This window comes from Leptonychotes weddellii, chromosome 15 (assembly GCF_054177405.1).
Source record: "Leptonychotes weddellii isolate Sample4059 chromosome 15, ASM5417740v2, whole genome shotgun sequence".
Taxonomy (NCBI): domain Eukaryota; kingdom Metazoa; phylum Chordata; class Mammalia; order Carnivora; family Phocidae; genus Leptonychotes; species Leptonychotes weddellii.
In genome coordinates, this window is record NC_138383.1 from 4,554,665 (window position 1) to 4,582,489 (window position 27,825).

At 55.5% G+C, this 27,825-nt stretch overlaps 1 protein-coding gene across 1 annotated transcript; it reads left to right on the plus strand.

Annotated features, from left to right (window-relative positions):
* The first annotated feature begins 181 nt into the window (after positions 1-181).
* MXRA7 (matrix remodeling associated 7) lies at positions 182-27,825 on the plus strand. Its single transcript, XM_081804428.1, has 4 exons — positions 182-474; positions 15,634-15,703; positions 19,942-20,038; positions 26,736-27,825. The coding sequence occupies exons 1-4, from the start codon at positions 208-210 to the stop codon at positions 26,848-26,850; spliced, it is 549 nt and encodes a 182-aa protein (XP_081660554.1). The 5' UTR covers positions 182-207; the 3' UTR covers positions 26,851-27,825.

Sequence of the window (27,825 nt, forward strand, 5' to 3'; positions counted from 1 at the left end):
GGTGCAGGGCGGGGCTGGCCCTCCTCGGGCCTCGGGAGCGCCGCCGCAAGGGTCCGGGCCCTGGTACCCCAGCCGCCGCCGAGCCACCCCCGGGGGCCCGAGGGGGCGTGGCGCGGGCAAGGGCTCCGCCCCGGGGCGGGGCGCGGGCGGGGCGCGGCGGGCTCCCTCGGGGTCCCCGCGGGCGGGCACTCGGGCGGCCGCGGCGCGATGGAGGCGCCGGCCGAGCTGCTGGCCGCGCTGCCGGTGCTCGCCACGGCGCTGGCGCTGCTGCTCGCCTGGCTGCTGGTGCGGCGCGGGGCGGCCGCGAGCGCGGAGCCCGTGTCCCCGGCCAAGGCCCCCGGGACTCCCGCACCGCCCGACCCCTGCGCCCCAGAGCCGGCGGCCGCGCCGGAGGGCCCGGGGGAGCTCGAGGGGCCGGGGGAGCGCGAGGCGGCACCGGCGGAGGCGGAGGAGCAGGCCGCCGAGGCCAGGCAGGTACGGACCCGGCCCTCCCGGGCGCCCCCTCCCCACCCCGGGGCCCGCCTCCCCCTCCCCCCAGCTCGGGCAGGACCAGGGACCGGGCCCCCAGCCCCCCCGCCCCCCGGGAGCGCAGAGCCCGCGAGCAAACTCGCCATCCTGCCCCCGAGAAGTGTCGGCGAGCGCCGAGCCTGTCGGAGTTGTGCAGTGTGTTCTGCTCGCCGTCCACTTCCCGGCCCCGGCTCCCTCCTCCCCTGGCTCGGGTCACACCCACCGCTCGGCCCGCACCCCTCCGGCCCACGGGTTCCCGGATCCACGTGCATGTGGCTTATTTCAAGGTCTGCAGTAATGAGAGTTGTCTGGATAACGAAAAAATAGTCATACTTTAAAAAAAAAAAAAAAAAGCTGATTTTTCTTGTTAAGGCAATGTGAAATCCAGATTCCAGAGCCAGTGAGGTGGGAAGCACATAGGGCGGGGCGGAAAGAAGAGGCCTTGCACAAATGCAGTCATTTTTATTGTCCTTTTCAAACTGTACACGTGCTTTGGCACATCTCCCCTGGGCTTGCAGATAAGCCCGGCCTGGATGGAGTGGAGGAGAAGATAAAGCCCTCCTACAGGGCCGTTGAGCACCCCCAAACTGACCCTCCTGCTTGTGCCTCAAGCCCACTCCCTGCAGTCCATCAGCTCTGTCCTGACCACACGCCTTGCTTCAGGACATCCAGAGAGGTGGGCACCCATCCCACCAGCCCCATACACTTTTTCCAGAGCTTCTCTTTACATTCTCTTTACATTGGAAACCTACTTGCCAGGCATTGCTAGGATTTCAGCACCCTTGACCTCTGCAGGCTACCACCCGGGGCCCTGAGTCAGATCAGAATGCCTTGTTCTTAGTCCCAAGCCCCTTTTCCTGCAGGGGAGAATGGCTGGAGCAGTAGAAACCGTGAGCAAGCTGCTTGGGTGCCTTGTCAGTGTATCTGCAGTGCCTTTTTGAATTCTGCTGGGCACAATGGTTTACACGGGAGAGAACCCTTGAGGGGAAAAGGCAGTGAGGCTGGGCCAGGGCGTTTCTCTTTGCTGAGTAGGTGTACGGGGAGTGGGGGGGGACCCCTCTGAGCAGGCGCTTTGTTTGACAAGTGGGTGACTAATTGTGTCATGAGAGCAGATTCTCACCAGCCTGAGGAGGGCTGTTGTAATCCTCCCGGGGAGGACAGAGACTCGCTTTAATGGAGGCCCAGCTGCTCTTGCTAACCTCACCCGTGATGATGGCAGGAAGGGTTTTGGACCTGTGCTGATATGTTAGGTTGGCTCCCATATTTGGGATTCTGGCTGCACTCACAGCCTCCTGGGCACAGGAGAGACATCGGGCCATTCTCAGCCTGCCCCTAGCTCTCAGCCAGCCTTGCTCCTCTGGGTCACACAGGGCAGCAAGTTCCAGACTGAAGTTTGCAACGCCTGTCGTGGTGCTCAGTCGTGTCTTGATCCTCTGGGTCACAGCACTTCTGAGAGGGCTTCCTACGAGGCCTGTGGGCCCTCAGCAATTCGAGATCTGGTGGAGTGGGTTCGGTGTTGTTGGTCAAGAGCCTCCAGAGCACAATTTGCCTCTGTCAGGAAAACGCTCGTCCTGTGGGGGTGAGTGGGTGCTTTGGAGGACAAAGCACATCACAGGGTTCACATGCGGGGCAGCTGCTAGATGACTCTGAGAGTTGAGCCTTGTGTCTGTCCTCCCTGTGCAACATCCTGTCCCGAGATTATCCCAACGTAAGGGTTCCGTTTAAGTCAGTTTCCTCACTCAGGGCTCTTGCCCTGCCCTTGTGGGTTCAGATCCCCAACCCTTGCTGAGTTGCTGAGCCCCCCTCAACTCCAGCTGGCAAACAGTAAATCATGGCTGTGCCTCAGGCCCCAGGGGTCAGATGCTGGGGGGACACATATCGCTGTCCCCCACTACTCTGCCTTCCCAGTGGTGGGATTAGCCCTGGAAGAGCTGCTAAGAAATTGTCTGGATATGGAATGGCGCATTTCCGAGATCTGATTATCATATTGCCGAGCCCGAGCCCAGAGAGCCGGTAGAAGGACCCTGGGGAAATGGCGGGGGGGGGGACACAGGGGGGGGCAGGGACAGAGCAGCCACCTTGCCTAACTAATGGCACTTCTTCTGATCCAATCATCTTTCTGCCCAGCCAGGCCTGGGAGGCCCAGGGCAGCTGCTGCTCTGATTCACAAAGCTGATTATTGAGAAGGATCCGGAGCCCAGTGAAGCAGCCTTCCACTGCAGGAAGCAGCCTTCCACTGCAGCTCAGGGTCACTGGGAAGCAGCCCCATGGGGAGCAAAGTAGTGTGATGGGCTGAGACACTGGGCAGCTACTGAAGAAATGGGGGGTGATCAGCCGGCCAGGGCAGGGAGGCCAAGCAGAGGGCAGAGCTCTATTATTAGAACCTCTTTCTTGTCATGTCTCCTAGGGGTGAGCGTAGGGGTGGGCAGCCGAGGAAGCATGACAGGCATGCCGCACCCTCACAAAGAATCAGGGCCAACAATGTCACAAATAAGAGCTGGTCCCTTTTAAGGCCAGAAACAGTGCATTTTGGTGCTGATGTGTAGGCTGCAATTCTAGGATGGCCGAGCTTCTTATCATATGCAGGTATGGATTCCAGCAAGGCTATGTCATAGGATTCCCAAACAGTGGTCAAGGTGAAGGTCAAGGGTCACTCGAATAGTACTAGAGTTACGTCTGTGCCAGAACTCGGACTTCTTGGCACTCAGGTCCTCGCTCTGCTCAGCAACGGAGTAGGGACAATGACACCAAACACAGAACAGGCAGGGAGATTCATCTAGATTAAAGACTAAAGAGACAAGACAGGCAAATGCGATGCCTGATCCTTGATTGGATTCTGGATTGCAGTGAGGGTGGGGAGCTATAAAGAACATCTTGCAGATAACTGGGAGTTATTTCAAAGGAATGGTAATATTAGATCATTTTATTGTATCGATGCTCAGTTTCTTGCGTGTGATGCTGGCGTTGTGATTATGTAGAAACATATCCTTGTTATTAGGAAGATGCATGCCCGGGATGCCTGGGTGGCTTAGTCAGTTAAGCATCTGCCTTCAGCTCAGGTCATGATCCCAGGGTCCTGGGATCGAGTCCTGTGTTGTTGGGCTCCCTGCTCGGCGGGGAGTCTGCTTCTCTCTCTGCCCCTGCTTGTGGTCTCTCTCTCTCTCTCTCTTTGACAAATAAATAAATAAAATCTTTAAAAAATGAAATAAAATAAAAGGGAAGATGCATGCCCAAACATTTAGGGACAATGTGTCACACTTCTAATAGTTACACACATAAGCACACACACGAGAACGGAATGATGGTAAAATGTTAACAATTGGTGAATCTAGGTGAAGGGTATATGAGTGCTCATTGTTTTATTCTTCTGATTTTTCTGTAGGTTGGAATTTCCCAAAATACAGTGTTGGAGAGTACGCTTATCTTGATGAGCACTGAGAAATGTATAGAATTATTGAATCATTATATTGTATACCTGAAACTTTTATAACACTGTATATTAATTATACTTAAAAAAAAATACAGTGTTGGAAAAAAAAAACCCAGTGGGGGAATTTCTCAGGAAAGGGCTTGGTTTTTCAGACATTCCGGTGGTATTGGTCTGATTGGGCTGCCCAGCCTCCTCTGGCAGCCCTCATTGTGCAGCTGGACCCTGGTTCACCTTTTTTTTTTTAAGATTTTATTTATTCATTTGTCAGAGAGCACAAGCAGGGGGAGCAGCAGAGGGAGAGGGAGAAGCAGACTCCCCACTGAGCAGGGAGCCTGATGCGGGACTCCATCCCAGGACCCCGAGATCATGACCTGAGCCAATGGCAGACGCTTAACCAACTGAGCCACCCAGGCACCCCCCTGGTTCCTGCTGTTAGGTCCAAGCTGCATCCCCTACCCTCACCATCCTCGTCACCACAGGTGTGCCCCTGTGCCCCCCACCCCCTGCAGAGGCCACAGAATGATTTAGGAGCAGGTGAGTCCCCTCCCCCATCATCTGTTCCAACCTTCGTGATGCCAACATGGCCCCACTTTCTGTTCTCTTAACAAAAGCACAGAAGCCAGCTAGCGGAGGGCCAAATAGATATTTGGCAGTTGTTCAGATCACTTTGGAATCTTGTCTCAGTCAGCTCGGGCTGCTATAACAAAATACCACAGACTGGGGCTCTTAAACAGTAGACATTTATTTCTCACAGCTCTGGAGGTTGGCAAGTCCAGGATCAAGGTGCCAGCCAATTCAGTTCCCAGTAAGAGCCTGCTTCCTGGCTCGCGGGCAGCCGCCTTCTGGCTGTGTCCACACGTGGTGGAGAGAGAGCTCTCTGGTCTCTCTTCCTCTTCTTATAAGGACAATAATCCCTTCCTGGGGGCCCCACTCTCAGGACTTCATGTTACCGAAATTACCTCCAAAGGCCCCACCTCCAGATACCATCACACAGGGGCTTAGGGCTTCAACATATGAATTTGGGGAGGATACAGACTTTCCATCCATAGCAGGTCTAGTGATTTGCTGGGAAGGAAACTGGAAATAGCCCAAATGTCCATTAATTAGGACATTGGATTAATTAGCAAGTTGGTAGAAATAAGTAAGGAAAAGTGCAGAACATAAAACAGTGTGTTCACAGTAATTACAGTGATGAACATCCCTGAACAGAGGACGATGCCCAGAGCTGCAAACAAGAGTTCAGTGTTCGGTAGTGCAAGAGGGTGTTTTATGTGAAGTCGTTTAAGCTCATACTTTTTTTTTTTTCCATGTGAGAGAGAAGTCTGGGGACTTTCCTAATGGCTCAACTTTGTTCTTTCTTCCAGAGATAGTCTTGTTTGCACACAGATAATGTAGCTGCCAGTTAGAATTTTCTACTCAGTGGGAAGTAGTAAATTTTTAAAGAACATATCTTAAGGGGCGCCTGGGTGGCTCAGTCGTTAAGCGCCTGCCTTCGGCTCAGGTCATGATCCCAGCGTTCTGGGATCGAGCCCCGCATCGGGCTCCCCGCTCGGCGGGAAGCCTGCCTCTCCCCCCTCCACTCCCCCTGCCTGTGCTCCTCTCTCACTGTGTCTCTCTCTGTCAAATAAAAAAATAAAATCTTAAAAAAAAAAAAAAAAAGAACATATCTTAAGAAAAAAGCTGTCTAGGTTTGGAGGGTTAGAAAGGAAACGTGGAGCATGTGCCCTTTCAGACAGTCTCTGTTTGTAGCCCTGTTCTTTCCCAGACCATCGGCCTCAGCCACAGTGTGGGAGGGCTGAGACAGCCTGAGACCATTGGTGGATGTGCTTCCTGAGAAATGCCCAATCTCTGGTGGCTCAGGCATTTCTGGAACAACCTGAGTCCGACCACAATCGCTTGGCTGCTGTTAGGGACAGATGAACGAAGCAGGACTTTGATGGGGTTCAGAAACCTCCTCCTGTAAGGGGTGCTCTGCACGGACAGAGCGGCTTGCTGCTCAGTCCGAGCCATGAAGGAGGGCTGGGATGCTGCGCAGGGTGTCCCTGCCCTCCTGCCCGGGAGGGAGAAGGATCGGTCACATCCTCCTGGCCACCGGGGCTGAAGAAGAGCAAATGACATTAACTGGTCCGAAGGAAACCTGGTGTGAGAATTCATGGTACTTGTTCAACTAATATCTTTAATAATAGCCACAGGACTGGGGGAAGTCATATAACCTCTGGGCCTCAGTTTCCCCAAATGGAAGGGGTTGAACTAAAACCATCTCTGATCTCTCCTAGAGCTTTCCCATTACCAGCTCCTGTTTCGTGGCCTGTGGGGGAGGGGGTTGTGCATGTGCACCCGTGTCTAGTATTTGCAAGTAAGAACTCCCTGCACTCATTGTTAACTCTGGCCAACCTCTGCTTGAGACAGCCCTGGGCATGTTCTCAGCAAGAACCTAATTCTGTGACCTTGGTATTACTAGTGTTTCTCCTGGCCAGATGCTGATGTGCTGATGACTCAGATTCTGAGCTCAATCCCAAGACAAGCAAATACCTCCAGCCCGGTGGTGTCCTGTGAAGATCAGTAAACCCTACTCCTGGGGGGTCACAGCATTCTTATGTTTATTCTTCATGAAGTCTCACCAGTTCCTGTGCCTGTGGTTGAGGCCTCCTTAGAGACTTTAAACACTAAACACCTGTCTTCTATTATGACCCTTAAAGTTGGTCCTGATCAAAGTTCTTCAGCCTGGTTGGTCCCCAACACAGCGATTTCATTTCCTCCCACCCTTCTCGTTCTGGTCATGTCAGTCCATGAGCTCTCCTCCCTGTGCTCAAGCGTCTCTATTTATCCCCTGCCCCCGCAAAACCTAGACACAAAAATTCCACCTAATCCTTGCTGATAAGGGGAGAATGCCCATTTCTGCCCCTGGGTGTTTTTTTTTTAATGAGGCTTTTGATGCTCTCCAAATCCTCTTTGTAGGAACAATGCCCAAAACCGTTAATCTGATGGGATTGGATCTGGCATGCTTGGCCATCTGAGCAAGAGAGTGTGTGTAGGGCTTGTGAATGTGCCCTCGATTGGGATGTGAGGTCGGAGTCCAGGATGGCCCTTTTAGTCTGGCTGGTTGAACTCGGCTCTGCAGCCTGGCTCCTCCCTGCCCCCGGGCTTTGTGTGCTGGGCCTGTGTGCTGGGCCGTGAACTCTAGATCTCAATCTACTCCCCACCTCCCCCAGCCCTGCCTCCTGAGTCAGCCTCTTACCCAGTATTCTTCCTTTGTTCTTTGTCCATGCTGGAAAAGCTCATGCCCATATCAAGTGGACGACTCACTTCTAGGCCTGTCTTCCAGAACACGCTGGCCACTGTCAGCGTGATCAATAGCTGATGGTGCCCAGCCTCTCCTTGAGTTTGACCTCCGGTGGCCGGCCGCCTCCTCAACACTTGCCCGTGGTTGTCCAGTGAGCTCCTGAGGCCACCTGAGACCCCCGTGTCTGTTAAGAGTTCTTGACTTCTGCCCTCGGCCCCTCCCTGCCCCCACTGTTCTTAGTCATCTGCTTGGAGTTCCTCCACGGCCCCCCGAAGCCGCTCAGGCTGAGAGCCCACACGACATCCTCGTTTTCTTATTTTCCCGCCTGAAGTCCCTCCATCAGCAAGTCCTGTCCCCTCTGTCTGCGGAGTACCTCCTGAAGTCAGGCTATCCTCTCTCCTGCGGTCCGTGGCTCACCTGGGCTGTGCCATTTGCTCCCAGCGGCTCCCCAGGCTTCCAGCCCGCCCCCCACGTTCCATCTAGCAACGGGCACCATCTTTATCACATGGAAACCACATCCCAGACTCTCCTGCTCCAAGCCCTGCGATGGCTCCCGTCACATGCAGAATTAATTGCGAACTCTCAGCATGGCCCCTGTGGCCGGCTCTGCATCCTGTCCCAGCTGTCCCCGTGCCCCCTCTGCCGTGTCCCAGACCTGCACCTCAGCTGGAGCCTGGGATTTGCTCTTCGCTCTGCCTGGCAGACCCTTCCTGGCCTAGACTTCCACACAGTTGTTCCTCTTCACCTTTCAAGTGTATGTGTCCCCGAGCACCTTCGTGAACATACAGTCCCCAACCCCTACTCCAGCACACCCCCCTCTCTGGCTTTCTTCACGGCACCCCGTGTGGTCTGAGGTTATCCTTTATGTTCGTGTCCATTGTCTGCCGCAGCAGGATGTCGGTTCAGGAGGATGGGCCTGCCACGTTCGTGGCCACATCCCCAGCTGCTACAGCGGGCTCAGCACACAGCAGCGCCCAGTACATGCTTGTTGAATGTGTGAGCGGCAAGAACGACGAAGAGAAGGAATGCCGGTGGCCCCTGCCACAAGGCAGATGATGCCTCCTCATAGCACTGCCCCGGGCAGCGGGCAGAGGCCGTTTCTCCTCGTGCCCCAGGCCTCTGGCCCAGGGCCTTGTGTCTTGTCTGCATGCTCTAGAGCTGTGTGTCATGCCCCAGACTGCCCTGTAAGGTGGTGAGCTCCCCGAGGCTAGAAGTGTTCAAACAGAGACTGGATAACTGGCGATGCATCAGTGCAGCTAGGGTTTTGTCTTGGGTCAAAGCCACATTAGATCAGTGGTTTTCCCACATTTTTAAAAGCACTAGATACCTTTTTCCTTCTTCAATCTTAGATGGAAGTCCAGTGTGTAGAGCTAAAGCAGAACTGCTCTGTGTGTGTGGGGGGGGGTCTTGGCCCCTCTATTCCAACTTCCCTCCTTACAGCAATCCCTTCAGTACCACCTCCCTGCCCCCCATGGAGCTCCAGGGCTCTGCCTGCTGAGCCAGGATAAAAACTGAGCTCAAAACCATTCTCACCAGGTCCTGTGGCCTCAGAGGACCCCACGCAGATAGAGGAAGGAGGAGCACCCAGAGGTGAATGGGGAAGGGCAGACCGTGTGCCCAAGGCTTTGGTTCCAAGAGTGACCCCAAGTTCCTGCCTGCCCTCCCATGGCACACCCCCACCCCCGTGGGCGGGAGAGGAGAGCACCTCCCAGTAAGCATTAGGGACTGACCTCACGGCCTCTGAAGCAGGAGGACCTCAGAGGCCGGGGATTATTTGAATTGAGCACAGCAGCGGTCATTTTAGGGTTTTAGTAGGAAAAAAACATCATAAAGCTGGCATTTGAAGATGTTCTCAGAGCAAATGAGTTGGGGGAGAGTAAGGTCAAGGACACGGTGCCGTATCCATATCTGGCACTGAGTGATTGGCAGGAGCATGGAGAATGGGGGTGGGGGGGTGGTGATCGAGAAGTGGAAAGGAAGCGGCTGGCTTGGATCACCCTTCCCAGGCTGTGACAAAGTGTCAAAGATGCTGTGACCGCAGAGAAAAACTGACGAGTTGAGAGGGGCCAGTTTAGGATAAGAAGACGTCAGTTCCTTGTCTAAGGGGATGTGCCTTACCCAGCTGCAAATACGGATTTAGAGGGCTGGCCCGAGCGTCCTCGGCCTGAGCTGTCACTTAGGCGCGCAGTGGCTGAGCTGTTGAGACGTGCGGGCGGAGAGGGCCGCCGTGACCTCTGCCGGCCTGCCCTCCCCGCCCAGCACAGGCGCTCGGAGCGGGCGCCAGCTCTGCGCCCTCTGCTTGCCCGTAGCTGTGCCCCTCTGAACGCACAGGATGAACAGCCCGATGGCCTAATGGACTCTTTCTGGAAGAGGGGAGAGCCTTGTCAGACCCACTCTGCCTGCGGTAGGAGCCGGAAGGCAGCCCCCACACCCTGCCCAGTCTTGGTGCCCCCCTTGGAAACCTGCCGACGTGCTGCGGTGGATGGGGCCTGACCCAGGCTGCGGAGGAGGGCATGGGGAATCGTGCGGGCCCCTTGAGAGCTTCCTGTTCTCTGTGCTGGCTGCTGCAGGGGAGGGAGGGACAGGCATCCCCGTGGAAGTGGACCTGTGGTCCTCTAAAATCATCCTGGATTAACCGGGGGGCTTGTTGTAGTCACAGCCCGACTCAGCTCTGGTGGCTGGTCACAGGGTCCCAGCAGGTCCTGAGTGCAGGACCCCAGGGCAGAACCATCTCCTCGGGCAGACAGAAAGATGTCTGGTTCTCTCTCTCTGTCTGCCTCTTCCCCACCCCCTGTCTCGGTGCCCCTCTCTCTCTCCCTCCTCTGCTTCAGCGCGGTGCATCAGGCCTGGATCCGCCAGGACAGCCATAAATGGCAATGTGCTGCCTGCAGGCTCGCGCTGGCTCCGAGAAGCCTCCCTCCTTGGCCTCCGGGAGCCCCTGGCCCCAGTGTTTGGCCTCTCCCCCCAGCCAGCCCTCCACTGGAGGAAACGGCTGAATTGGAGAAGTGTCCCGGGACATGTGAAGTTAAAACTTGGGCTCTGTCCAGTAGTGGAATGCTGGGACTCTGGTCAGTGAGGTGAGGGGGTTGGGTCCCAGCCCCAGACTGTCTTGGTGACCAGCCAGGGTGACACCAGCTGTCCGTCTCAGAGGGTGTCGCCAATTCACAGTTTGCACGAAACTGGTTTACTTTCATTAGAGCACGGTGTGTTGGCTTGCTAGGGCTGCCGCGACCACGTACCAGACTGGGCAGCTTGAAACACAGACCTGTCTTTTCTCCGGAACAGTGAGGTCCCAGCGCGGGCAGGGCCGCTCTCTCCCGAGGCCTCTGTCCCTGGTGTGCAGGTGCTGCCTTCTCGCCACGTCCTCACAGGGTCTTTCCATGAGCACACGCACCCCTGGTGTCTCTCGCGTGTGTCCTTTCTTACAGATTTCCTCTTAAAAGGACACCAGTCAAATTGGGTTGGGACCCGCCCCATCGGCCTCATTTTAACTTAATTCCTTCTTCAAAGGCCGTCTCTCCAAATGTAGTGACAGTCTGAGATACTTGCAGTTTGGACCTCAGCCTATGAATGTGGGGAGGGACACAATTCAGCCCACAATGCAGGGTACCTTGCAACACGCTCAGGACCAAGGGCATTGACCGGAAATGGAGAGTGATGGCCTCTTGCTGGCTTGCAGTCAGCACTCTGAGCACCTGTGGGGTTGTGCTGGCCCCAGGCATGGTCCTAGCCCAGCTATGTGGGGAAGCAAGCCCAAGGGTGGGTGGGATTCAGACCTCGAGACCCCCCGGGGATTGCCTTCAGCCAGGGGCAGCCAGTCCTTCGCTGATTCATTCAACAAACACTGAGCTGGGGGCCAGAGTCCCTTCACCTCCCAGTTCAGGCCTGACATCCCCTACCTGCGCTTTGAACCCCCTTCTAGGAGTTCTTCCTGCCTCCGATCCTGCCCTCACTATGCCATTCCACTTCCTGCTCCAAAAATTCCAGTCTCCTCCCGTTTCTCCCCATTTAAAAGCTGCTGGGGGCCCCTCGTCGCCTTGTCCCCTGTAAGATCTCCCCGGTCTGAGCCCTGCCTCCTGACCCCCACCCTGCAATCCCCTGCAACCACATCAAACTCCAGCAAGTCATTGCAAAAGCTGTGATGCTCCCTGCCTGGCGTCCCCTCTGGGGCCTCACTGTGCCCCTCAAGCTCAGCCGAGCTGCCCTCCTCGGGGCCCCTCTACCCTGTTGCTTAGACACACAATGTGCTCCAGAAAACATACCTTCAAAACTGCACGTGCCAAAGCAGGATGGAAGGTGGGACGTGTCGTAAGAAGGAAGGTAAAGAGGTACGGCCTTTCCGACGGCTCTTGCTCCAGCATTTTGTGCGTGGTTGCACCTTACCGCCCTCCTTCGCTGTCACACACACAGTTCACCGTCTGGAGGGATGCCCAAGGGCCACCAACTCCAAAAGGACGGCCGTCTTTGTCCCAAGGACACTGTGTACGAGACCCGCGCCCATCTTATTACTGGTATCAGCACTTCCCGTTTTCCTTTCGTGTACACATTTTTTATAAAATAAGGGCAAAATGCAATAAACAGTGTTTTTTGGGGGGGCGTTTTAAAGATCTTATTTATTTGAGAGAAAGAGAGGGATCACAAGTATGCAGAGCAGCAGGGAGAGGGAGAGGGAGAAGCAGGCTCCCCGCTGAGCAGGGAGCCCGATACGGGGCTCCATCCCAGGACCCTGGGATCATGACCTGAGCTGAAGGCAGACGCTTAACCGACTGAGCCACCCAGGTGCCCCAACAGTGTTTTGTTTAATAATGGACTCCTTTCCATCATGGTGATGTCATCTAAAGTAACCCAGAGAAGCCTGCAGGTGGGGGGGTTGGGGGGGGCACCTCCCCGCAGCACCATTGGAAGCTTCTGTCACTGCCCAGCCCTCAGCTGCTGTGCTGCTGGAATCGGATGCAGGTAGCCCTCTCCCACGAGGACTTGACCCGTTCTGAGCTTGCAAAGTAGGGTGTGATCAGACAGTGACAGGGTGACAGCCACTTGGCTCGGTCAGCTTTCGCAGAACTGGGAGTTGAGTTGCTCACGGATAGGGAAAGGTCAGGCTGGAGTGGCCTCGGGGACAAGCACAGCCAGGGGCTCTCACCTCGGGGACCAGAGCTCCCTTCTCCCCCAGCAGAGTTGGGCCATGGGTCCCCTCTGCATGCTGGTCCCTTGCGAGAGGGGCGCTGACTGCCTGGGGCAGTGCCCACCGGGCCCACGGGCTTCAAGGGGCATCTTCTGAAGGAAGGGGATTTCTGTACAGACAGAAAGCAGGACGTGGCCAACTCAGCACTACTTTCCAAACTTGATGAAGTCTCCAATAAAAAAAATCTATTTTAAATTGCATCCCCATATATAAAGCCACAGAAGCACGCCAGAAATTTTATCAAACGGGAGGCGCCCGGGTGGCTCAGTCGTTAGACGTCTGCCTTCGGCTCAGGTCATGACCTCAGGGTCCTGGGATCGAGCCCCGCATCGGGCTGCCTGCTCGGCGGGAAGCCGGCTTCTCCCTCTCCCACTCCCCCTGCTTGTGTTCCCTCTCTCGCTGTGTCTCTCTCTGTCAAATAAATAAAATCTTTAAAAAAAAAAAAAAGAAAAAAATTTTATCAAATGGTATCTCTGTCTACCACACACATAACACTATTTATCTTTCATTTAATTCCGGGATACAGGGGTACCCCCAAAGTCTTAGTGCAGTTTTAAGTTTTAATAACTTGAGAAATGTAAATGCTACAAAGCTACAACACACATCCGTTGAATATTTACTTATTTAAATTCCTCTTATACTTAGCTTCCTGACATTTGAATGCCAAGTTTTTCATTTTAATTCTTTGTGCGTGCCAGAGTCCGGATGGGTAGGCAGGTGGGGGAGCCCTCTCCCACGGGCACCTTGGTGAGCTGGTCAGCCTCCCTTGAAGTCATGTCCAGGCGGTCAGGTGTGCATCAAATCCTCGTAAGATCAAAAGGCTGATGTCACAAAGGCGGTCCCTCAGTCACTGAACCTCGGGCCATGAATATTTTTTGGAAGTTTGAAAATCAACTAGAGCTATATCTAGCGCTGGACTGTGGTAATTACATGAATTTGAATGAGAAACAATCAATATATTTAAAATGTAAATAACCTTTCCAATGTCATTTTTTGGTATGTTTTTAGCATTTATGCTTCTGAAATTATTAAAGTTGAAAACCACACTAAGACTCGGGTTGCATATTTTAAAAAAAAATCAGGAGCGACCTCTAAATTGCTTTCCTAACCTGCCAGTGGGACCACAACCACAGTTTAAGAAACAGCACACTTCAGAAGTCAAGTGCAAGATTTAAATGTAGACCAGTCTCCCCCCGGGAGAGTGTTGGCAGGTCAATCTTCACTGTGTCCCTCTGGGATGGTGGGGTCTGCCTCGGCTCTTGATGTTCTTACCTTGGATGGCAATTATTTGTGTAGGTGTCTTCCCAACTGGATCATGAGTTCCTTGAGGGAGGGACTGTGCTTATTTCTCTTTTATCTTGGTGTCCCTCACACATAATGGGAGAATCGACCTCTCTAGTCTCGATATTGGGCTGATTTCTGGGGTCCAGCCCTGAATGGGTTAATGGCTGTTTGTCTCTCTTTTTTTCTTTTTCTCTTTCTTAAAAAAAGAGAAAATCACATTTCACAGTTCAGAGACCCCTGTGTAGCATTCCTTAAATATGTTAGGAGTAATTAATGCATATTCATGTATATTATTAGAAAATCCAAATATACTGAAGTGTATCAGATGAACAGAGAAGGGCCGCCCCTCCCCCAAGTAGCCCCGCCCCCAAAGGTAGTCACTGATCACAGTGCCTTTCGTGTCCTTCCAGAAAACCTTTCCTCAGCATTTATGAGCATGGAGGTGCCTTTCCATTTTTATATTTACACCAAGAAGATTGCCCCTCTCACATTGCACTGCCCCTTGCTTTTTCACTCTTGGTGATTTACCCTGATGCATTTCTCACATCAATTTCTGTGGTTGCCTCCTTTTTAAAGCACAGTGTCGCATGGTGCATGCATACCGTGCCAATTTTAACCTATTAATATCGTGGTGAACTTGTTAACCAAATATATTTAACTGTAAGAGATTTAACTCTAAGGATGAACATTTCCTTGTTTCCAGTTTGGCGTGTTTTCTGCTGCACACAGAGTCCTTGTATAAAAACCTGAACATATGGTTTTCCAGTCCAGAGCAGATCCCCAGAAGTGGGTTTGCTGGGTCAAAGGGGTGTCTCCTTTTCCTGCCTCCCCCGAAGAGGCCTGCCCCCTTCCCCACAGCCACAAAGACGCTTTGCTGTGCAAAATCCTGGGGGGCATCACGGCGGTGCTCAGGGCAGCGTGGCTCCCATCTTGGTGGTGCTGAGCTTGCTGGACACTGCTAAGCAGAGAAGTCCGGCTCCTGCCTCCCGCCCTGCCCCTCCCGGCTGCATTTTGTGTGAGTCCCAGGAAACTCAAGGCCTTTCGGGGTTTGCCACTCATCACCGGCCGTTGGGCTTGTGCAAACTTGCAGGCCAACTTCGCTCGCCCTGTTTTGTGAGGGAGCCTGCTGCAGGCCGCTTTGTGCGCCTGCCCTGGGAGTGGAGTCCCAAAGGCCTCGGCGTGCTGCCCTCTCCACTGCGGGCGACTTTCTCCTCCTGTGTGTGCTTCCCTCTCTAAACCCGCAGATGTGTCCGTATTTGCCCTCTGGCTTCCCCTCACAGTTCCCTGGGCCGCGCCTAAAATCCCTGTAGCTGGAGGATCAGCGCATCCCAGTCCCCCCCAGCATTCCTGCAGGTTGAAGTCACTCCTTCCTCCCAAGAAGGCCATCTTGGGACACTCCTTCCAGCCATCTGTTTATTGAGTCCATTGGTGGGAGAACGCTGGGCCTGAAGGAGGTGGAGCTCCAATTTTGGAAAGATGGACACTGAAACTGTTAGGGGTAGAAACGAGGTGCCAGGAGGCAGAGACAGTCTGCGCCTGTGAGCGCAGCTCCTCTGTGATGGCCCAGCCCTGTCTGGGCTCCAGATGGCCCGCCAGCCCTCCTCTTGTGCCTTTAGTTCTAGTCACTGGAGCAGGGTGGGGGCGGGGGCGGTCCCCTGTCCTGTTACCAAAATGGCATCCAAAGGCTTTGACAGGCCACCCACCCAGAAAGCATAAAGGGACTGAGGTTCAAAGGTCAAAAGCACAGCTCCTTGGGCCACAGCCTCCCCCTTGTCATCTCGGCCACACAGCGTTTGCGCAGAGCTCACACAGCTTCCACCCGCTGGTTGACCATTGCCCCCAGGGTCGGGTGGCTTTCACCAAGGAGTCAGGCACCTGGATGACCATATCAGAGTGAACCCTCTCGAGCTCCTGGCACCTGGTGCTGACTCTCTCCTTGTCTTGCAGGAAGAGGAGCAGGAGAAGGAGCAGGATGGCCAGGAGGGCCAACCCCAAGCAGTGCCTGAGGAAGAGGATGGTGAGTAGGACCCAGCCTCCAGACTGCAGCCCCCCAGCCCTGTCGCCTTTGCTCTTTCTCTCCCCACTTTCCTGTCTCACACTGAGTTGTCTTCCGAATACAGAAGGCCCATCTCGCCAGTAAATCGAGCACCCTGACCTTCCATTTCCTGCCCTGCCTCCTAGCTCCCCTCCGGTCACTGCTTGTGCATTTCAGTTTCTTGCCAAGCGTCTCCCGATCTATCTGATGGGGACAAAAGCCACTCACAGGGCCACTGCCCAGGCGTTCTGCACAATGAAGGCCCCAGGGGAGGAGACGCCTGATTTCCAAGCAGCTCAGGCTAACTGGCCAGACCTCCCTGCCATCAGACTCTGGCCGGCCAGGACAAGCAAGCGGGAGGGACCGGGAGCATTAAGAAAACTGGCCAATTGAAAAAAAAAACAAAAAAAACAACAAAAAAAAACTGGCCAATTGGAACCTGACCGGGTGGAAGGCCGTGGGTTTGCCCTGGGCAGCCCCAGGGGCCAGTGTCCTGGACAGACAGAGACAGAACCACACATGGTCTGGGTTTCTGCTGGGTCTGTCGTGTTTTATTTCTTTAAAAAAACAAAAACAAGCAAACAAAAGCAACATGTCAACACTTGTTAAATCTATATGGAAAGTACATGGAGGACTTATTACTCGTACTTTTGTTTATGTTTGAAATATTTCATCATTTTTTAAAAAGTGGGACTGTTGCCGTGGCTTTCAGCTGACTGCTGGCGGGGGCAGTGGAAAGAGCGGGTTGCAGGAATGCCGTGATCACGGCTGGTGTGGGCGTGTGGGCCAGCAGCAGGGCAGCGCTGGGGGGCCCACAGCTCCCCACTGAGGCCCCATGGGGCTGGGGCTTCTCAGTACTGCCGCAGAGGAGGAGGGAAGGGCGGGCAGCTGCGGAGGTGGGAGGGGGGTCACCTGCTCTCCCTGGAGCCCTTGGTTCTCCTCCATCATCTGCAGGTTAGAGATGCACAGGAACTGTGGCCCTGGGGTCTATCCCTGCCCCGTGGCCCCAGGTGGCTGCAGGGATGCCCAAAGTCAGGATCCTGTTAGTGACTCGGGGACACAGAAAGGGGCTGGAGCCGAGGCTGCCAGAGGCCCCTGGCCAGGACGAGGAGAGGCTCACACCAGCCTCACACCCTGCCTGGTCAGGGGCCCTCCCTCCTTGTCTGACTGCTGCCCCCTGGACATCCCCCACCCCCCAGCCGCCTCCTGCCAGCTCTGACAAGGCGAGGGAGGGGAGGTTTGTGGCCGCAGCTGTCCGAGGAAAAGAGGAGCAGGCCCCCAGTCCCTCTGCAGTGAGCAGCTCAGCTCTCAGGCTAACTGATTAGTGTCGCTCAGACACCCTCCCTGAGCGACCTGGTGACTCACAGAAGGCTGCAGGAGGAAGTCCTGCCCCCAGGAGGCCCTCACATCGAAACCTCCCGGTCTAGCGAAATTGGATGCGACTGTGTATCCCTTGGTACACCACATTCGATGTGATTCAGTGAAAGCCTTTTCTAGTCGTTTGTTCTGCCTGGCCCCGAAATCATCAGACTAATCAGACCTGCCCCATAAATGGAAACCTTGAGTCGTACCCAGCTGGCAGAATTTTTTATGTTTTATTTTTCTAAAACATAGCAACACAGTGACCTTGACGTTGAGGTTAATTGGTTTTCTTTGTCTGGTGGGTCAGCGTGGAGCGTCGGTTGTGAGCTCATGCTGAGACCGCAATCTCTGTGTGATTCCGCCCCTCTGGCAGGCTTTTTGGGGCTTTCCGGACCACCAAGGACCCAGGCCCCTCAGACAGCAGCTCTGAATCACTCAGCAAAGTACCCAGATTGCCCGATGCAGGCAGCCCACACCCGGTGCTGTTGGAAGCCCCGGAGTTCTGTGGGCCCACAAGGAATGGAACTCTCCCGCCTTTGCTTGTTGGCCTGAGCAGAGCTCAGCCTGGAGGAAGAGCCGGCCAATGGGGGCTGGAGTCCCCAGTGAGGAGCGGTGGGACTTCACTCCCCTGCCTCTGCACCAAGCCCCATCTCACCCGGAGGAAGAACCAAGTCCCCTCCCCCGCCCTTGATGACCTGGCCCCCCCCCTCTGCCACCCAGGGCCACTGGCCTCCTTGCTTTGCTGGATCTGTCTCCCCAGACACCGCAGGGCTCAACTCACCACACCCTCTCAACTACCATCTGCAAAACCCTTCCTGATGCCACCCCCACCCCACCCCCGGTGAAGCTTCCAAGCAGCTCCCTCCCTGCCTCCCACACCCCCATCCTTTCTGCAGAGCACGCGTGACCAACTTCAGACTGCATTTGACTTATCTTTGCTTGCTGTATGTTTTATTCACTGCTAAGTCCCCAGCCCCTAGCATAGTGCTCACTAAATATTTGCAGAAAGAATGAAGAGCAAAGGAATCCTTGTACAGATGTAGTAACTTCTTCCTAAGGCAAGGCTTCAGCCCCTGGGCAGTTGGCTGGGGTGAGGGGGCCACAGGAGGACTGTGGAGCCCACCAGCCTTCTCCTCCCGGGCAAGGTTTTGGAGAGAACATGGCCCCCATCTCATAACATTTGGGTTCTGAATTTGCATCCAGAACCTTCTTCCTTCAGCCCAGAGAGAAGCTGAATCCGAGGGGCCAAGGCGTTCTCCTCCCCCCTGGGCCCACACCAGCCTGTCTGATCAGGCAGGACAGCCCCCAGCCAGAGGTGAGGGTGGCCTGGGGCAGGATGTGGAGGTGTTTGAGATTCCTGACGTTGGAGTGACAAAGAGGTAAACCCTCTAGAACAGAACTGAAAAGGACTACATCTGTGGCCTCCACATTTCCCTTACTCAATTCTTTAAGCCTTCCTGGGAATTACACAAGACAAGCCATTCAGTCTCTGTTCCGGGGGTGGCCGGAGGCCGTCTGCCCTACACCTGCTGGGCTGAAGGACCACTTCAGGGCATCAGTTCCCGAGGGGACTCTCTCCTCCTGGATGCTCAGCCCAGGGCGGTGCTCTGGAGGGCTTTCCTCTTCTGCCCTGCCGCCCGCATCTGTGTGCCCAGCCCCTGTCCTTGCTCCCTGTGTCACGTTCCTGCTTTCCTCTGCCCAGACCTCTGGTGTGCCCTCCTCAGGCCTCGAGAGCATTTTTTTTTTAAAGATTTTATTTATTTATTTGAGAGAGAGCACATGAGAGGGGGGAGGGTCAGAGGGAGAAACAGACTCCCCGCCGAGCAGGGAGCCCGATGCGGGACTCGATCCAGGGACTCCAGGATCATGACCTGAGCCGAAGGCAGTCGCCCAACCAACTGAGCCACCCAGGCGCTCCGAGAGCGTTTGTTTTAAGGCAGCTAGGAGTCTGCTCTTAGGGGTTGGCAAATCCTGATACAACTATTCAGTAATATGTGCCAGTTGTGATGCCCAAATTCAAAACGGTGTGAAAAATGCCACATCACTCCCATGTCCTACCGTGGGCTGGATGCATTGTTTCAGATTTCTTTTCTTTTCTTTTTTTTTTTTTAAAGATTTTATTTATTTATTCATGATAGAGAGAGAGAGAGAGAAACAGAGGGAGAAGCAGGCTCCCAAGGAGCAGGGAGCCTGATGCGGGACTCGATCCCAGGACCCTGGGATCATGACCTGAGCCGAAGGCAGACACTTAACCATCTGAGCCACCCAGGCGCCCCTGTTTCAGATTTCTAATCACTGGTGGGCATCCCCAGGCCCCGGAGCTGGAGGACCACAGCAGGAGGCTCAGGAGTCCCTGTGAGTCAGGGAGCCCAGCACCCTGGCACAGCCTGCTCTGTCTGATGTGATTCGCCCCCCAGTAATGGGGGGGCTTCAAAGACGAGGGTAGGCCATCCTCACAAGACAGCGGCTTGGCGGGAGCCTTTGCTAGAGCGGGGCAGCCAGACTGCCGTGTGGACGGCTCAACCCAGTCTTGGAGGGGAACCATCGTTTGGTGGCTGGAGCTGTGCTGTTTGAGGAGGGGGACTGGTTTCTCCCCAGCTGTTTTGTTTTTGTCTCTGTATCCCCACTTGGAGCTCCTAAGCTGCCGTGGGACTTCACGGACAGAGTGTCCGGCAAGAAGAAACGTCGCAAGCACCCTCTCTGAGGCCCAGCAGCACCTGTGTGGGGAACTGGGGGGACCCCCTCTGGCCCAGACGGCCCTTTTGAAACTAACAAAAGGGGAAGGGGACCCTGAGTCTGGGGGAGGCCACCAGCACTCAGACCCTTGCGCCGGCTCTGACCCCGTCTCCTCTCTGCAGGGGAAGAGGTCTTCTCCTTTAAATACAGCCCCGGGAAGCTGCGGGGAAACCAGTACAAGAAGATGATGACCAAAGAGGAGCTGGAGGAGGAGCAGAGGTAGGCCGTGCACCTTCCTCTTGGGACCGCAGGGCACCAGCCGCCGAGCCCTGACCGTCATGCCCCTGCGCACTCGGGCAAGCCGCTGCCCCCACCCGCTGCCACTCCCCCATCTCCGGTTTAGGGGATCTTTCCTGTCCTGGCTCTCCTCAGCCAGGCTCGCTTTCCCCTGGAGACAGTCCCCTCGGGGGAGCTGGGGAGGAGGGCAAGGCGGCTGAACCCCTCCCCTGCCCGCCTCGCCCCCACTGGAAAGGGAAAAGCGAGAGGCCGGCAAGAGCCTGGAGCAGATCCCTCACACGGCGAGTTCATGACAAAACCCATCTGTCACTGCAGGACAGGGCGCGATCCTCCCTGCTCGTCCATTTGGCAGCTCCCCTCCCTCCCGCCCCTCCTCGCCCAGCGTCTGCGGCCGGTTTGTATCTGTTCTCCCACACAACTGCAGCTGCCTAGCTTCTCAGCTTCACGGCCCGCGCCCCCGCCAGACACCCACTGCACACCCGTGGGCCTCCCTCCATCCCGCCAGGGTGCTAAGGAACACTCTGGAAGCAGCAGGACAGCTGGGGAGAGAACCAGTGGTCAGACCCCCAGCCCAGCTGTCTCCTGCACGCCCCCCCTGGGCCGGCCTGGAGCCTGGCGTGCTGTGCGTTGTGCTTCGGTTCAAGCAGGCGTCTCAACGGGAGCCCAGGCTGGGGTCCTAGGGTCACAGAGGACAGGAGGGCTTATTCGAGTCCATAACTCACACACCCTTTCATTGCCGCTGGCCACGCCACTCAGGGTCCCTCAAAAGTCAGAAGCTGCTTTGCCTGCGAGAATCCCCACTTCCCCTCCCCCAACTGTCACCTGCCTCTTCCCAACCTGGCCTGGAAGGCTCTTCCCCTGGGGCGGAGGGGTGGCAGCGTAGGCACAGCCTGAGGAAGACCCGGAGCAGGGGAAGGTGGCCTCCATGGGAGCCCCCCCTACCCCCGGTGCTGGTGACACTGCCTCTGAGTGTGACCCGGTTTGCTGCCTTTATATTTCAGGATTGAGCTGACCTCTGACCTCACTTCCCTGTAGCAAGTTCCTTAGGTCCTGAGCCACACATATTCTTGCAAATCCTTTTGGTAAGGAGACTGACTTCTTAGACCAGTGGTGCTTCCCTCCTCCTGTCTGGTAATGTGTCCCCAACATGAGTGTCGCGGTCTAAACCTCCCCTCCTCCGCCGCCTTCATAACCAGTTGGTACATTCTGTGCACCAAGCGGTCTCACTCTTCGCTAGCACGGGGGTCGCTGTGTGACCCGGCCCCCCTCCCAGGGCTGCAGCGTTCTGGGAGCCCAGTGGACATAAGTTCCGGGTGGGCCTCATGGACCAGCTGGTGGGGAGCTAGCGCCCCCTTGTGAGGCTGGGGCCGAACTGTCGTCCCCCTCGGGAACCACTGGGTGTCGCCCTGCCACTTCGTCCTGCCCTAAGAAGCAAGCCTCGTGTGGGAAAAAAAAAACAAACCCTTGTGGTGGGACAGGCAGGTTTTCCGGGTCAGAGGAAGGAGTGGCCGACTGCAGCCCTGGTCAGTAAGCTCGGTGTGACTGAAGCGTGGCCACTCTTTCGTTTTCCCGTGGTCTGTGGTGGCTTACACGCCGCTGTGGCCGGGGCAAGTAGTTGCAACAGAGAACACGTGGCCCACAGGGCCCAGAAGAGTCAGTATCAGGCCCTTTACAAAAAACATCTGCAGCCCCTGGATTAAGAATAGGGAGGGCGGGATGCACCTGGGGTCCCGCAGAGGTCCCTGTGGACAGAGCTGTGGCCAGGACAGGCCTGATTCCGGGGGCTCGGGCAGGTGCTCCCTGTGGATGTGAGGAGCCATTGGAACAGAAAGGACAGTTAGGGGACAGATGCCAGGCCTCAGGCTGCGGGGTCAGATGGCCACCGTCCCTGGGCTCCGAGCCAGGACCTCGGGAAGAGGGAGGGAAAGTCTCTTCTCTGTTATGATTAGACAGCAGACTCTGCATCGCCCAGGGTGGGTCTCTCCCCGACAGGGTCTTGGGGGGCCTCTTGCACCGATTCACCCTTGGCTCTTCTGTGGGGTGGAGACCGTGCCCTAGGGCTGCTCTTGGGGTGAAGGAGGAGCTCTCCTCTCCTCATCTGCAGGCTGTGCCCCAAGTTGAGAAGGAGGGGCTGGTGGACTTTGCGGCCCTTAAACACGGTCCTTGCTCAGTGTGATGCCGTCCTCACGGGGTGGAGCTGGAGTTCATGTTCATTTTCATTCCTGCCCCTCCCCAGCATGCTCCCCACAGCTGTTGCACGCATCCACCTGTGCCGTCTGCTTGCTGTCTCCTGCCCCTGCATGCGGCCAGCCCACAGGGCACGGCATGGGGCCCCTTGACCTGCACCCCTCTTGCAGCTGCTTCTGTCCCTCTTGTGGTGATGCTTGGGGTTGCAGAGGCTGGCGAGTTTGGCTCCGTCTCCTCATCTAAGTACGGTAGTTCCCGTGTGGCCCGGGAGAGCCGGCGGGCGCAAGCTCGTTCTGGTCCCAGCTGAGTCTAGGAGACGGTCCTAGGAGTGCCAGGATGAAGAAGAACATGTATATGGTTGTTAAACTACTGAAACCGCAGGCCAGCAAAGTGTGCCCTCTTCTTTGCCTGTCAGATTCTTTCCCACCAAACTCTGCCTGTTTCTAATCCCTTTCCTGGCCCCCTGGGTCCCAGTTGAGTTGCAAGCTAGTAAAGAAATAAATGCTGCAAGTCCCTGACTAAATTTATCAACTCAGTCAATAAAACAGTAGTAGGCAGAGCCCAAATCCTTAGTGGGCACATGATCCAGCATCCCCTAAAGCCTCACCTTATACATTCTCAGGGCAGAGCACTTAGGAAGCAGGACTAAAATCAAGACCCCAGATCGTTCCTCTGCGTGTTTAAATGAACATTCCCATCCTTGGAATCGCTCACAGGTCAGCTTCCTTCTGCCCGAGGGGCTGAAAATGGCCGGGTTTGCGAATCCAGAACAGGTTGCTGCCTAAGGAAGGCCCTGTTCTGTCACGGCCTGCCCCCTCCTCCGAGGCTTCTCCTGGGGCTCAGGGCTCACGGCATCCTTGGCCAGCCAGTCTCTCTGGGAGGTGCCACGTCTAGCTTCAGAGCGTGGCTGGGACAGTGGGCTTGCAGGCTGCTGGCGCTCCTCCGGCTCCTGGAGCTAGTGAAGCCGGAGAGCTTGGCGAGCTTGGCAGGAAAAAGAAAAAGCAGCCCTGCCCACTCCTGTCCTGTGCGCCATCTGTTCTTCCCACCTTCTGGTCCAGAGGAAAGTCTAGACCAGGCTGGCTCTGATAGACGGGAACCTGGGACCCCAGCACCCACTCCATTCTGAAGGTCCTCAGAATGTCCTGACCTTTCTGGAAGGGGACACGACTCTGGTGGAGGGTGTTTTGTACGTCATCACAGGCAAGGGGGAGAGGAGGCCGAGGAACCCAGGCTGTGGGATATTCTGGTGTCTGCAACCTGGTGAGTCCACAAAGGATTTGCCAGTGTCAATGTTTGGAAACACGCGTGTCTCTGATCTCCAGAAGAGGGCGCCGGAGGGACAAAATCGGGTCCCCTGCGATCCCTCGTCCTTCGGGGTGTCATTGAGAAAAGGTGGACACGCATCCTAGGGTGCCAGTGGCCCCAGCGGGGACAAACCCCGCCAGCGGGAATAGGGAATAGAAGCACGTGATAGGATGGCCCCAGTAAAGCACGTAGTCAAAGATCGGAAGCACCCAGTATCTGACCTGCCCAGAGGTAGGGTCTGCCCGACCTAACTATATGCCTCATGGGCTCCGGACTCAGAATGGGGTGTGGCAGGCTGCTGAGGTCCCGTGCCGGGTCAGGCCAGCTCTGGGGAACAGAGTGTCCTACTGCAGGTGACGAGAAGCAAACTGCCCCGTGTTGGAGAAACCAGTGTCCGGCCTGGCGTCTGCAATCCCAAACATCCTCCTCCACATCCCCGTTTCCCATTTCCTCCCCCACGATACTTGTTAGATGGAAGAAGTAAAATAAATGATCTTTTCTCCCTATTTCTCTTTACAGAACCGAAGAATAATGAAGTTATCCTTAGCCTCCTGCTAAAGGCTTTTCCTTTTGGCATCTAAAAAGCTTGAGAGATAAAATGGAAATCCCCAGAGAGGAGCCATGCAGGCTCCCAGGTGCCTCTGGCCTGCATAAATCCGCTGGGACCCAGACCCTCCATCAGGACCTGTCCCTCAGCGGGGAAGGTGCCGGGAGTACCTTGGCCCCCAGGGTAGAGGTGTTCGTCCCTGTCGGTGTGGATTGCTTGGTTAAGCAAGGGTTTCGTAGACTTTGGTTTTTCTTATCGCTGAACCCTACTCTCCACTCACCGTTCAGACCTGTGATATCAGCCGTGACAGCCCCCTTATCATTTTAAACCAGTGTAGCTTCACTCCAGTGCCCCCACCCCACCCCCAGCCCACACTGGCCTTTTCCTTCCCTGGAGCCAAACCGAGAAAGACTCTGAGGCAGAGCTCCTGTGCTCATCAGCTGCTCAGGGAGGGTGGACTGTCCTCCTTTCCCTGGGGGCCCACTTCCCTCTTTCTATCCGGTGGCTCGGTTGTTGGGGGTGAGGGACGCGTATTGATGGCCCCACAGCAGGGAACCAGCGACAACTCTAGATCTGTGTCGCCCTTAGTCTTCATTTAGAGGAGGCTGGAATCCGGGCCTCTAGTGGCTCAGAGGCCTTTTCGCTCTCACCAGCTCAGCCGAATCTCCACCTTAACTTTGGCAGAAGCAATAAGAATAGTCTGCTTGAAATAGATTTCTTGACTATGCCGTTTCCTAGAAGGTGTCATAGATAAGTTAGAATTTCACCAGATAATGAGATCAGTCCCAGATCTGTTTCTTGGAATTTTATATTGGACAATATTTATATTATACCAAACTAATCTGCAGTTTTTAGATGTGTTGGTTAAAACATTTTTTTAAAGCAGTAAGTTTATAGAAAAATATTTTCCATTTAATGGAAGGCCGGGATGCCAACCCCTGGGGCATGTTACATTCCCAGTGACCTTCTCCTCTGGGCCTACAAGCTTAGGTTCAGGGCCGTAGTGCAGATAAAGCGATGGTGGGCGAGCCCACATCGAGCCACGTGACGAGTAGATTTACCCTGTTGGCACTCCTGTCCCCACTCAGCAACAACAACAGCCTTATCCAGGCTGGGATCTTACTGCTACAGTAAGTAGGTGCCGCCCTCCCGGGTTAGTTACCGAACTAGTTAGCTGTCTGGAATCTTTCTGCACGTGGCTTGTAGGCGCCAAGCCTCACGTACTCCTGATGGCTTGGATCTGTGTATTCAGCCTTTGTTCAGCCCAATAAACTTTGAGTAGATGATCTCGGTTACTGTGTGTTTTTTCAGTTTTGCTTTGTTTTTAAGAAATAATCTCCTTTGAAACCCATTAAAATTTGAGCTCTCTCTCATTTTGATGCCTATTACTCTCTAGCAGAGTGCAAGTCATAGGTCCACCCTGTTAAAAATGCCCAGGCGCCACAGCCGTCAAAAATATCTGAGAATATGTGTTCACTCTGGGCGGGAGGGACTGTGATTCCGTCCAAGGAGCTCAACACACACTTTCTCCTCCAGAGAGGAAAACGGACTGTAGAAATCACATTCCCAGGGTGACAAAGTGAGGCTGGGATTTGGGACTTCAGTATTTGAGTCTCTAGATGCTGCTCTAGCCAGAAAACCAACTTCTGGATGGGAGATACGGGGTTCCTGCAGGAGGAATCTGTTGGGACGCACGTGTAAGACCAGACGCTCGGAGCCCGCCCCGCCTCAGGCAGCGTTCTGGGTGCTGGGTGGCCAGAGGTCATGCCAGAGCCCAGCCACGCGGGACCTGCCGTTTTTTGGCATTTCTGGCTGCAGGGAGGGGCTGAGAGGGCCGGGGTGCAGGGTGTGGTGGCCCGGAGACACCACAGAAGCCAGAAGCCAGCGTGCTGACAGCCCCGCGCGTGGAGCGGAACGAGCAAGCCCCAGACCGTCCCTGCTTTCTGCTGCAGTCTTGCCCTGACCTTGCAAACTGTTTGCGCTCCTGGGAGTTGTGTTGTGCTGGTCAGATGGTGTGGCCGAGCCTCACAAAGACAACAGCACGTCGGTCCCAGCTGCGCAGCCCATTCTGTGGTAGGAGGGACGGGGCCCCACTGGCCACGAGGTAGCTGTGCTAATCAGGACAAGGCGCTCCTTCCTCTGAGCAGTGAGACCCCATGCCAACCCTGCCCCCCCGGGTCAAGCCCCCATGTACACCTCCGCGTGTGCCCCCTACGTCTCAGCTGGTCATGGTTTTTGTCCTCATCCCTCTAAACTGAGGCTGTCGCTAACCTGTTTCTTCACGGGCTCGCGCTCCAGCCACTTAACAGAACGGGCCTCTCCCCATTACCTCCCGGGACGTGCCAGGTCAACGCTAAAAGGGGGCCCAAGGGGAACCCACAGGGTCACTTGGGTCCTCCCCAGACCCGCAGGGAACACCCAAGACATAGAGCCGGCTTTTAGAACCTTCCAGCTGAGGTCGTTCGGCCACGCGAGCTCGTGGGTTTTGAGTGGGTTTCGCTTCGGTTTGATTTTCTTCTTGTCCTGGAAAGCAGACACGGCAGCAGCCAAGAGCGCAGGGCCCCAGCCCCGGGCGCACGTGGCGACCCCCCACTCCGGGCTCGGAGCACCCTTTTCCTCTCTGTCCTCTCTTCCCCACAGAGTGCAGAAGGAGCAGCTGGCTGCCATCTTCAAGCTCATGAAGGACAACAAGGAGACGTTTGGGGAGATGTCCGCGGGCGACGTGCAGGAGCAGCTCCGGCTCTACGACATGTAGGCGGCCCTGGCCCTCACGTGCAGACGTCAGCGGGCCCCTTCCCTCCCCCACGCGTAGCCATAGAGGTGGATGACACACGGATCGCGCAGTTGCCACAGTTAGGCCTCCTTTTACGGGAATCGGGATCCTTGTCGTCAGAGTTAGACTTGTTTGCTAAGAGCATGCTCCCCTCCTGCTTCCTCCCATGCACTTACAGAGGCTTCCAGAAAGCCTTCTGAGGCAGAAGGAGGGTGCAGCGTTGTTAGACTGGACACCCAGGCAGCAGGACCCGTTACCCCTCTTCCCCACAGCACCCCGAATCCTTTCCACACCAGGTGCCCGGAGTGGTGGGGGGTTGTGCCCGGGGGTTCAAGCTGCTGCCTGCCCTGACTCGAGCGTCCTTTTAGCAAAAACCCTCACTCAACACCCACCTTCCGTGCTGGAACGGATCAGTGTAATCAGAGCTGAGACCCGCGAAGAGCTCCTCCCATTTAAGCATGAGACTTAACTTTCCGTGTAAGGAAGGGAGGCTCATTTGAGTGCTTATCACGCAGCCGGGACCATGCTCGCTGCTAGGGAGAGACATCCAGGATGTGACATGGTGCCCACCATTAGGGGGATGAAGGTCCTCCAGATGCTAGGGAGAGACATCAAGGATGCGACATGGTGCCTACCTGTAGGGGGACGAAGGTCCTCCAGAGAAGACGGGCATGTGTGCAGGGAAAGAGCATCTCCCCAGACAGCATGCAGGAAAACACCAAAATGACCTGACGGGACAGGACACCTCGGGCTCAGTAGGTTTCCGGGAGTTCAGCCAGCGCCGGACAAGGCGAATACAGCAGCTCCTTCATGCTGCACGGGCCCTGTTTCTGCTCACCCCATTGGCAGGAAAACTCACAGCAAACGGAGTTAGGGAGGGTCTGCTGAGGAGAGAACCTATGAAGTTCTTATAAATATTTTGTATTTGCCGAAATAAAGCTAAATCAACACAGTGAA